This window comes from Siniperca chuatsi, linkage group LG2 (assembly GCF_020085105.1).
Source record: "Siniperca chuatsi isolate FFG_IHB_CAS linkage group LG2, ASM2008510v1, whole genome shotgun sequence".
Taxonomy (NCBI): Eukaryota; Metazoa; Chordata; class Actinopteri; order Centrarchiformes; family Sinipercidae; genus Siniperca; species Siniperca chuatsi.
This window is the reverse complement of record NC_058043.1, coordinates 12,093,878-12,106,135: the sequence shown is the minus strand read 5'-3', so window position 1 is coordinate 12,106,135 and position 12,258 is coordinate 12,093,878. Positions and strand designations below refer to the sequence as shown.

At 38.1% G+C, this 12,258-nt stretch overlaps 1 protein-coding gene across 1 annotated transcript; it reads left to right on the top strand.

The window, feature by feature from the left end:
* Nucleotides 1-2,654: 2,654 nt before the first annotated feature.
* On the top strand, nt 2,655-11,162 carry shisa4 (shisa family member 4). Its single transcript, XM_044176818.1, has 5 exons — nt 2,655-2,971; nt 5,366-5,543; nt 7,182-7,318; nt 7,410-7,601; nt 8,438-11,162. Exons 1-5 carry the CDS (start codon nt 2,893-2,895, stop codon nt 8,476-8,478), a joined length of 627 nt encoding a protein of 208 aa, XP_044032753.1. The 5' UTR covers nt 2,655-2,892; the 3' UTR covers nt 8,479-11,162.
* Nucleotides 11,163-12,258: the final 1,096 nt, after the last annotated feature.

Below are 12,258 nucleotides of genomic sequence, written 5' to 3'. Positions count from 1 at the left end.
ACTGAGCATTCAAGGTGTCTTGCTTTACAGATTTGTGCTCACTATAAACTCACTGGGTGGTGGATAGTTTCAGTTTCGACATTTTTATTAGTAAACTTCAACTATTACAGATCAAATAAATTAAAATGATGCATGTCCAAAACAACTTATTTCTGATAAACCAACAATCAAAGTGTTTAACTTGGATATGGAAATTGCTAGTGAGATGTTGGTAAGTGTAAAGCCACATAATCTCTGCATTTAGTTCAGTTAATTATAATTAAATTTTTATTTGTTGGTAACACTTTACTTTAAATCCCCCTATTTATCATTTATAAGCAGTATATAAACATTTAATGTAGTTGTAAGCAGAGAAAAGGACATTTATGAGTGTTTAATAATGTGCAGTATTTGTTAACAATTAACTTCTCCTTTTGAAGACATTTTATATTATAACTGAGTTTTACTCTGTTGTCATTCATTATCTGTTTATACTGTACAGCAGCCTCCACTTATGGGTGTCCACAGGAGGAGTTCTAGTTGTTGACAAATACATTAATAAACACTTATATCTGCTCATAAATGCTAAATATGGGGACTTAGAGTAAAGTGTTTATGTTCTGGTGTGATGTATCCTTGGGACAGATGATGACACTCACGTGATAAAAGCATTTTTGTAAGGGTTGAATGATAAAACTGCGGTAGAAATAATCCACCAGAATAGAAAATGTTTCTGATACTTTTGTTTCATACTGTATTATTTACTGATAAAGCTGTTTTAAACTTGAACATAATGCTATATTTTGTCAGGCTGGAGATGGATGGATGGGGGAGGGGTAAACATAATGAATGACAACAGATGCATGAGTATAATATCCGTAACGTTTAATGTTTTATAAGAACATTTGTTATCAGAAAGTGGCCAAAAAAAACAAATTAGATTATACACTGAGTAATGCATCTTACAATTTATTTTGGGGACATTTGACTTGACTTGACTTGTCTGCCGAGAGATGTGGCGAGACACACTAAAGAAGACGGAATACAGGGCCCGACAGGCCATGTTTAGCTGTAACCATAGATCCTCCATTATTAATTATACCGGCCAATTAACCCACAGTGTGACTGACAAAAGAAAATCAAAGGGATTTTAAAAAACAGCTTAAAGGCCCTGAACACCCACACAGGTGTTTTCTCTTATTCTGGCTAATTAGACCTCTGATCATGTTGAAGTTGGAGGTTATAAATGATGTGAGGTCCACAGAAGACATTTTGACAGTAGGAAAAGCACAAGTGTAAATAATAAAAGTAATAATGGCTGAATTCCATTTAGGTGCTTCAGTCTCAGGGTTCCTGTTATTGTGCATGCTGCCTCACTGTCACACTGTCGTGGCTTACTGGGACACGAATAAAACCGAGCCATAGTTAATGATATTGGTAACACCTGTGCTTTTCCTTCTATGACTAATCAAAATGTGGTAAAAAAATAAACAATAGATGCAGGATACCTCTGGAAACTGTCTTAAACATGTGGCAGGCTGCAGATCTCACACAAGGGGGAGCTGTTAGTGTCTAGCTTTTCTTTGCAATCACCATTAATCCTAAATACAGAGATGAACTGATTTGCATAGCCGTAAAGCCACCTGGAAGTGTGTTTGTGTATATATATTTTAACAGTCAGACCCATACAAGTTGGGACTGTGATGCCCAACTATACATTTTTGCCTTAAACAAATAATAGATTTTTAAAACTTTGCCCCGTGATGTTTATTTTAACACCTCGTCAGGAAATGCCTTTACACTTTCTTCTCAGTGTGTAACATCATGAGGAGCTGCTTTCTTTATCAGGTGCACGGTAAAATCCAGACTATTTCTCTCTCCAGCAGGGTGGGGCGGAGCGGGGAGGGGGGACGCTCTGACCTCTCAAGGTGCATTCAGTGCTGCTCGTAAACACGACTTACATGTAAACATTGAGCAAGGGTGTGACTTGAGTAAATGCAACATTACTTAACATTTAAATCCCGTCAGTGCCAGAGCTACTACAGTTTCGCCCTCATCTACACAAATGTACTATAGGACGACTATAATCAGGACATTTATTCAGTTCAGTTTATTTATTCTTAAGTATAATTTTGAGGTATTTTACTTGAGTATTTCCATTTTCTGCTACTTTATAATTCTACTCCACTACATTTTGGAAGCCAGTATTGTACTTTTTACTCTACTACATTTATTTGACAACATTAGTTACTAATTAATTTGTCGATTCAGATCATTAATACAAAATATAAATCAGTTAATTAATTCTGATGTATTATTATAGGTTAAGATACCCGGCAGGATATAAAGTAGTTTAAATTAGCTCCACCTTTACAAGCTGCAGCAACAAAGTGACGCACACGTTAATGCATCACTAATTATAATCCAATAATATAATATACATTATTCTGAAATGGGCCATTCTGCATGCTGAGTACTTTTGTGCTTTTTCTTAAGTCAAATTTTGAATGCAGGACTTTTACTTGTAACAGAGTATTTCTACCCTGTGGTATTACTACTTTTACTTAAGTAAAAGATCTGAGTACTTCTTCCACCACTGACCATGCCCTTGAAACTGTCTGGTTCTTCACGCGCGCAGCTCGTCGACACTGAACCGATGTAGATTTTTTCCCGACGTTTCAGGCAGTGCGTGAAGGCAACATCCCTCCTAGTCTCGGTTCCACGGCGTCACAGACTCGATGTGTCATTTCGACGGATAAATTACCGCTCGACAAAGCCGTCCTGTCTCCTGCGCTGTTCCCGAGGCTGGATAATGTCTGACAGCGACCGTTAGTCCGACCATTCTTGTTTGTTTACACCGATGAAAACACCTCCTCTTTAAAATCTCATCGCTTGGTTTGAACTGGGAAGAGGATGATCTTTCCAACGGGCAACATGTCCCTCATCGCGCTGACTTTGGCGCTGCTCACCATCGTCCTCTGCACTTCTCAGGGTGAGATTATGGCTCTCCATCCAGGCCGCGCGCCGCTAGCTTAACGGTAACGGTTCAACGGTAGATCCCCGCAAACGTCTCTTCTGCCGGCATGGCCGTTACTCCTTTCAGCCGTTAGAGCAGAGCAGCAGACTCTGCCGGTCTCTGCTTCGCCCCGCCGCCTCTCAGCAGTCAACATGATCTCATGCTGCTGCTTTCTGGCTGTTTACTTGTGAGCCTCGATGTTCATTTTAGGCCTAATTGTAACGTTAAATAAACCGTTCAGTGTTCACATTTAGCATCCGTTTGTTCAGTCTTCTGTGAACTAGTCTCACTGTTTTTTTTTGTGTGTTTTTGTTTTAATTATTTTTTCCTTATTATTAAATAGCTGGGGAAGGTAGCTAGCTAATATTGTTAACATCAGCCTGGCAGTAGGTGTCCGGTTAAACGTCCTATTTCTTTTTTTGTTCTCAAGAATGAAAGAACAACGTTACTAAAATGTCTTTATTTTCCAACACAGTAGCTAGTTTGACTCAACAGCTCAGCATATATAATTCAAGCCTTACATATCAGTCAAACTTTATTTGTAAAGCACATTTTATACAGGTTATTGCAATTGATTTACTGACTGACAAGCTGATAATATAAACAGTAAAGAAAAATTGGAGATTAATACACATAAAAATAGAAATGGTATAGTATTTAGTAGTAGTAGTAGTATAGTGCTTTTTTATTGATATTTTAGCACCAAGTTTGCAAAAAACATAATTTCAAGTAATATATACAACAATATTACAATGCTATCATCACAAAAATAGTTTAAATTTAATTTTGTTGTTGTCATTATTTTGCTTCTATTTAACTGTTATTCAACAAGTTAAACGGCTTGACCAAGACAGCATTATGACAAAAAGTTATATCAAGTGTGAGCAACTAAACAATACTAATACTAGACAGTAATAGATTGTCTAATATCAAAGCTTATATCAAATGGCAGAATAAGTATTCTCGATGCCAGCACTCAAAGGTCATCATCCAAAATTAGTCTAAACCGTTTCAGGAGCCAAGTCTATATAGATCTTGGCTGAACTCTGTACTGCAGACATCCTCCAATGGCGTTTCATTGTTCAACAAGGAAAGTCAGCTCTCTGAGGATAAATGTGTTGTTTAAAGGTCCAGTATGTAGGTTGTAATGGCATCTAGCAGTGAAATTGCAGTTTGCAACCATTTGAATACCGCTTGCCTCACCCTCGCCTCACCCTCATCAGTTGATTATACACTAATGAAAACATACTTATAAATGTTATATTCCATTTCTGCCAATAGCTCCTCCTAAATGTTACACACTGGACCTTAAATTTACATACAGTATTCAGTCAGATTGTATAGTATGTGTCAGTGTTCTCCCAGACTTCAGAAAACTCATGTTAAATGTACAAGTCGGTGTGACTTTAAGCAGCCTGCACACATGTGGCTGTTGTGATCAGGCTGTAATTTAGTATGCCTTAAATTCTACGTTGTGGAAAGGAAAACATAATCATACCAGCTCCTTGCACCCCAATTTAGCATTCACTGTGTATTTATTCTGATGAAAGACAGTATACTGTATGTTTCTCAGTCTGTATGTGCACTTTTGTCTCCTAAGAGACCACAGACCTATAACATCAGGTCTGAGTGTTAGTTCTCCACTTTTGTTTCATTTCTGGATTTGAAAGGAGTTGATCAAGTGTTAAATTGTCCTTTTAAAGTGGCAAAAAAATTTGAATTGATTACAGCTGCAACATTTAGTTAATTAATTGATCGGCAGAAAATGTATCTGCAGCTATTTTGATAATCGATTTGACATTTTAAGTCATTTTTTCAAGCAAAAATAACAAACATTAATGGGACCAGGTTCTCAAATGTGAGAATTTTGCTGCTTTGCCTTGTCTTACATCATAGTAAATTCAATATTTTTGGGGTTTTGGACTGTTGGTCGGACAAAAAAGACATTTGTTGGCATCGTTATGGGCTGTAGGAAATTGTGACAGCCATTTTTTTTTTTTTACTGTCCATTAAATCTCCTGGGTACCTTACTTGAGCCCTAATCAGTCTTCAACCTCTGCCACGGGAACCGTTGAACAATGCATTATGACTGTGTTTGGCCTGGAATAAGAAAGATGTAAAGAAAGAAGAGCCAGTACATGTTCAAAATAAATATTTATTTCCTCCTGGAGGCAGAACAAAGCAGCATCTGTGTGATAACAGAGAAACAACAGCGTGTCGGTAAAACTGAGAGATCGTAAGGAGAAAAATCAATTCTTTAGAGAGCAAACTGAAGTCTGACTTGCTGCTTCCTTCTTGTCTTTACCATCTTTGATCATCTTCCCTGTAGTGTCACCCCACCTCACACATTGTATTGCATTTGTTTTGCAGTCAGTGGGAACGAGGACTGTCTGTGGTACGTGGATAAAAACGGCACTTGGCACAACGGCTTCGACTGCCCTCTCATCACGTTCTGCTGTGGGAACTGCAACCGGCGCTACTGCTGCCTGGACGCCTTCAAGATGATGACAGAGAGGGAGCAGAAACGCTGCATGCTCTTCCAGTTCAGGTGGGGGCAGCAGCAGCAGCAGCAGCAGGGTTTTAATTTAATTGCTTCTTTATTAATTTACTCGACACCAAGAATCACTGTTTGTGTTCACAATTCAAGGCTATCACTGGAGGATCGCATATCCTTCATTTCCTTAAGGCACACAGAATTTTTAACATCCTGCTAGAGGAAATTTGTTGCCACAGTCTGCACAAAACCTCCCTTCCTTGCAAGATGAGTCCTCAAATCGCTATGAAGATAAATCAATCCACACAAAGTACACACTATACTGACAAATTAAAAAGTGAAAACAATGCAAAGCAAGCATAAAATAAGCATAAGAATAAAATATAGGAACATTGAATGCTAAATATATTGCAACATATATTGTTTAAATTTGGTTACATATCACATTCTAAAATAAATGTCATATAACGTACTATTGTAGCTCTGCCTACAGCTCCCAAAACAACAGAATGAAATGTGTGACAAAATATTTTTATCGCCTACATATTTTACTGGCCTTTCTGGATCTTTCAAACGCCTTTCATGTTCTTCATTAGCGAATGGAACTTGCTCAGGTGTCATGTGACAAAGTGTGGAATTTTGGTCATGTGATAACAAGTGGTGGCATTGTCACACATACTGTTCCCGAGGTTAAGAACAAACGTAACAAACACACTCAAATAGAATTTAAGTGTAGCATAAATCCTTTGATTTCTTGTAGTATGTACGAGATACAGTTTGAAACCAATAAATGCAATATATGCACCATACATAAATAGTAATACAAAGTGTATGGAGACACAAACAATCACAAACAAAGTGAGGAGATAAGGAAGTTGCTATAAATTATTAAAAACAAAAATTGCACTTGAAGTAATGGAATTTGGTGATGGGTTAAAGTGTCTTGTGTGTGCAGATAGCAGCGTTATCAGTGGTAATATCGTATATGTTGACATTAAACAGTTACATCACTTCATGGTATTTGGATTATGGGATGATAATGTTATGTGTACAAGGGGATTTAAGTGGGAACAAAAATTGACAGGCATTGTATAAACGTATATAGAAAATATTGTCTACCATCACCCTAAAAGTCTGAAATCTACACACTCTTGAACCACTTCATGTCCCATTGGCTGCATTTGACTTAATGACCCCACTATGGTCCCCACAGTCTAATATGTTCTCATTAGTCAGCTATCTGTGCTTTCAGTGGTGCTTAATGCCAGAGTCCCCTTTGAGGGATTGTGATAATGCTGGACTAAGCAAGCTTGTACCTGAGAGACTGCAACATGGCAGTTTTCCTACACAGCACTGGAAACCATCCATCAGTATCCAGTAGCGAGCAGACAACCTGCAGCTTATTAAGCCCAATGGGAGATCAGATCAGTGGGTGGCGGAGGCTGAGCTGAAATGGAGGGCTTTGTTGCTTCACTGAGACTATGAGGTGATGCAGGGTGCATGTCATTAACTCAGATGTGTAAACAGTGTGTCTGAATCAGAAGCTTCACATCACAGCCATCTCTGCTTTAATCCTCTCTAAAGTGAGTCGTAATTAGCGAGACAGAGGGGGAGGAACAACGTGAGGCTGGATGATCGAAGTAAGAAAGGAAATGCTTTGTAACTTAAGTCCTCTTCTTTCTCTCTTCTCAGCCCCACCACTTTAGCTGGCATTGCCTCCTCCATCCTCCTGTTTGTGGCGATCATTGCGACCATGGTCTGCTGCTTCATGTGCTCCTGCTGTTACCTCTACCAGAGAAGGCAGCAGAGGGGCAGGACACCTTATGATGGTGAGACCTCTACTCTTAATGTCCATGCTTGTCCAAACAGCCACAAAGTTATAGTTTTCCTTCACAGCAGTCTGTACTTTTTGACCCACAGCCCAGCAGATCCCCATGGCCAGCTACCCAGTGGAGCCCATGTATGACGCTTATGGGAAACCACTGGGACCCTCTGAGTATCTACATGCAGGTTATCCAATGGCGCCCCAGTACCCTGGCATGCCCCCACAGTACCCGGTGATGCAGCCTGGACCTTATCCACCCCACCTGATGGATCCTGCTTACAGCCAGGGTAAGAGTAGCATTAGATATAACGTCCACATTTTGTTGATCGACAATAGCAATTGCTCTTTTGCTCCGACAACAAAAAATAGTCTTAAAAAACCTCAAAAAAAGACTATAAATTAATGGAAATAAATAATGTGCCACTATACTGTATAAAATATAAGCTGTGTTGCCTACTTTTGGGAGTGAAGTGAAGTGGCTCTATTCATGTAATATTACCCACTGAATATGACACAGCCCCTGCTGGAGCCAAAATATTACATACACAGGGAGAAAGATGAGTAGCGCTTCTTGTGTTTATTGTCCTGTTAACAGCGGAGAATAAACATGGTGATGTTGGTTTTAGGTCCTTTGAACAAGATATTTTAACGACCACGGGACAGATTGCCATGAGGATTGAGGATTTTTATTGAGGATATTTATGGTCCACAGGATGTTTGGGTGACCCCCTGGTCTCTCCTTTAGCACCAATATCAGGCCAAAATCTTCACACGAAATATCAAAAAGTGCTTTGTGTTTTGGACACTATCACATTTGAAAAGCTCAACTTAGATGAAAGATATCTTGTGATTTTGAAGGCAGATTGCCATGAAATTTGGTGAAATTTGCACATTTCATGCTGCCAAGGGCATAAATTATTTATACACTAGCGCCATCTTAAGGACAAATGTGCATTTTTAGCGGCTCAAGGGATTGCAATGTTATTCGGGTGGTCCACCACATTGGTCCATAGCTCAACAACTATTTGTGATGATTTTTTTGTTTTTAATTTATTCTGAACGTAATCGTTGTAGTATATGAAGAACTGACTTTATTTTATGTTTCTACCCACTTATTTTTCAGCTCCTCCACCTTACTCTCCACCTCAGTATCCTGGTCATTGATGGGCTCGTCTACACACACACACACACACACACACACACACACACACACACACACAGTGGGAAATAACAGCAACTGAGAGAAAGGACTGTTTCAAAAGGAGAAGGCAGCAACACTCTCACACACTCAAACACCCACTCACTCAAATATGCGCTACAGCTTGACTAGCAGTGGTTTGCCTGTGAAAGAGAACAGGAGGCACTTTAAGGTTTTTTGTTTGTTTGTTTGTTTATTTACAACGTTGTCCTAATTTTCTGGAGTATTTACGTAAGTCAAATTCTGTTCTGCAACCTGACGCCTGATTGCTCCTGGCGGGTTTCACAGAGGGCGTCACACCATCCCCAAAGTGAGGGGGTATCCGGCCGGCGTCTCGACTCTGTGCTGCCACTTCTGCTCTGACACACTCGCCTCAATGACGGGGTGTCACCTGAAAGACAGGGCTCATTACCTTACAGAAGAGGGGTCAGGAGGGATTTACAAAAATGATAATGCACTCCCTCTTTATTTATTGAAGGGAAAAATGCGTATCTTCCTCAGTTTTGTTAAATTTGAATAAATTGATAACTGCCTAAGGCTACATTCCAGGTCATCGCAGTCATCTGTCCGCATTCTCCAAATATGATTTACATGATGTATTTGATGGGGGGGGTTTGTAGCGTGTTAGAGGCTAAAGTGAAAAACAAATCATGCTTGATTAAAAAGGTGACATGTATGGCTCAAAGGCAGTGTGATACTGTCTTAAATTTGCTCAGATGGCATAATGGATTTTATGGTACTCCTAATTCTATGTAAGAAGCCTTTAGTCACCTGTTAGGTTCAACTTTGTCTCTTCTTTTTTGTATCCGACTTGACTAATTTCTTTCATGGTAGTATATTAGTTGCACCATAATAATGTAACATCTCGACATCAGCATGCTACCCCAGTCAAAGTTACGTCCTCTCATGCTTCTTTTCTGGTTTTAAATGAATTAGAAATGAGTCTTTAGATGAATCCCATAATGCCAGGTAGGACTTTTTCTACAGTGAAATTCATGTTCAGTGTTTATTTCTTGTAACTTATCAGGTCAGGGGAGTTGCAGGTCATGCTGATTGATTAAAACAAAATGTCCCGCCTTACAATAATTAACCATGGAGAAAAAAAGAGTAACTATTTAAATACATATTTTGTAAATCTGTTCTTCAGCTGAATATTTTATGATATTGTAACAAGTTATTTTGAACATAATGTATTGTTATTGTAACATAAGATATGATGTTTTAGCATTTTGGCATCTTTCCATTAGGTATTTATTATTATTGAGTTTACCAACCTTTTACTGTGAATGGGTTCTCACCTTATGGACAAGCTACAAAGCCAAAAATCACTACTGTTGAAAAAAATAGATTTTGTTGACTGCCTCTCTTTAAAGCAGGAGTTTGATATTTTCGGAAATGTGCTTATTTGCTTTCTTGCAGAGAGTTACATGAGAAGATCAATACCAATCCATGTCTCTGTGGTAAATGTGTAGCTAAGCTAACTTTAGCTGTTAGCTGGAGGCAGCAGCCGGTTAGCTTAGCTTAGCAACCGGCTAAGACATTCTGGAAACAGCTAGTCTGGCTCTGTTCTAAGCTAACAAACATCTCACTAATTAATGTTATATTTTGTTTGTTTAATCTGTACAAAACCTAAGTGGAAAAACGACAATTTGCCATTTTATGGGAGGTTATGTGACTGAATATGCTATTTCTTTGCTGGGAGGTTGCCAGGCAACCAGCAGAGACTCCAAGAATAGTCCGGTACATGACCCCCTGAGCAACTTGTGGTTTTTCCACTGAGGTTTTTCTGTGGAAAATCCTGTTAATTAGTGAGCTTTTTAGCTGGATTTTTAGCCAGGCTAGCTGTTTCCCCCTGTTTCTAGTCTTTGTGCTAAACTAAGCTATCCGGCTGTGACTGGACCAATTACATTTCTTGCATAGACCTAAGTAGTATCACTCTTCTAATCTATCTTAACTCGACAAGAAAGCAGATAACCTAGGGGTATTTCCCAAAATTTCACTCTCTTCTTTTAAATTTACAGATTTGGGCTCCAGTGAGGTCAGGGCCTGCAACCTGTAATCAATCTATAATGTGCCACTTGTAAAATATATGAACTGTAAAACATGACATCTCAAACATGTTCTACAGTTAGCTGTCTGCCTACTAATAGGTGATGCCTGGATTATCTTTATTCAGGTGTAATTTATCTCAAATTTAAAGTCAAATGAGTCACATAATGAAAAACACTATTATCATGCGGATCAGAGAAGCCTGGGCAAACTTTTCCCTGACACTCACTGCTGTATCTTGTCTCACTGCTAAACCATGCAATGAACGCTAGTTTACAGCGTAAATTGTTTCCTCCGATGGCGACTTCCATATGTACAGATTTGTTGAGCCATTGTAAAGCACAAAGAGAACACTGAACTTTTCTTTGTAAGATGCTTTCATATGTAGTTTGACATAACATTTGCTCAATGATGTTTCTGTTAGTTTGTGCTTCTAAACCAACTCCATGAGTGTGTTTAATGAAACTGACATCAGTTGGCAAAATAACTTGTCCAGGTATGGCTTTTTGTCAGTTGTCATATGGAGGGTATGACACTGTAATATAAAGTGAGTGAAAAGTTTTTATTTCTATTAACATAAAATTTAACTTTGGAATGTAAACTACAACTGTCTGCTGTGTCTTTTTTTGTTTCCAAGAAATCTAATTATAAAACATTGAAAAGGGGGTCAGGATGTGTTTACATCATTGACCACTAGATGTCCATATTAACCTCCAAACAACGTTAAATGTGTTCAGATGTTTGGCAGAATTTATTAATTTCATGATCATCACAAGCAACATCTAATCCAAAAGAAATGTATGCCCCTAAAAACACTGATTGTTATTAATTCATTATTATTAATTAGAAGATTTTATTTTATAGGTTGCCTTACAGCTGTGACAAATCTTGTATCTTTGAATTTGTATCCATTATATTTCTTTTAATTCTAATTCTCATTTCTACCCTTACTATAATTTAGATTTTTTAAATTATTATTTTATTTAATTTTAAAAAATGACATTTTTTAAATTTATTTTGGTCTCTAAATAATTACACAAACAATTTGGGATAAAAGAAAATAAGATAAAATAAAATATTAGTTACAACAAACCAGTACAGTAGCAAATAATGCAACACAGCAGAGAGATTTTTTTTCCACAGACCGAAAAGGTGTAGGCTGAAGCTACAGTTTATTGCACCTACCCTTTTTACAAAACACTATCTATTTGACGTCAAAAGTAACATCATAAAAATTTACACTATCCTTTGTATACTAATGTCAAAATGCTACAAATTAGAATTTGTTATTGTGCGCCGCATTTTCACTTCCTCACTACAACTGTGCCATAAATTCACCCCTTTAACAGAATATTCTTCTCAAATCACATGATTTTCTCTCATTTTAAACAACTTTTGGATACTTTCAGGTAGTAATTAGTTTTTAACCTTATACATGATGTGTGCTGCTTTAAAATTGACCAAGTCCCTAAATTTTAGTGCCTTTGGTGTAATAAACAGCAGGATATTATTCTTTATTGCCCACCAGCCTTTTAGCACAGCCTCAAGAGTATGCCACCCTGCGTTTCACTGCACATATTTAATGACCATGTGACTCTAACACATAATTCATCTGTTTCCCCCTACACCATTGGCCTGCTGGTGTTTTATTGAGCCACCTGTAAAAACAAAACTATACTTTTTTAACTTGAACTGTT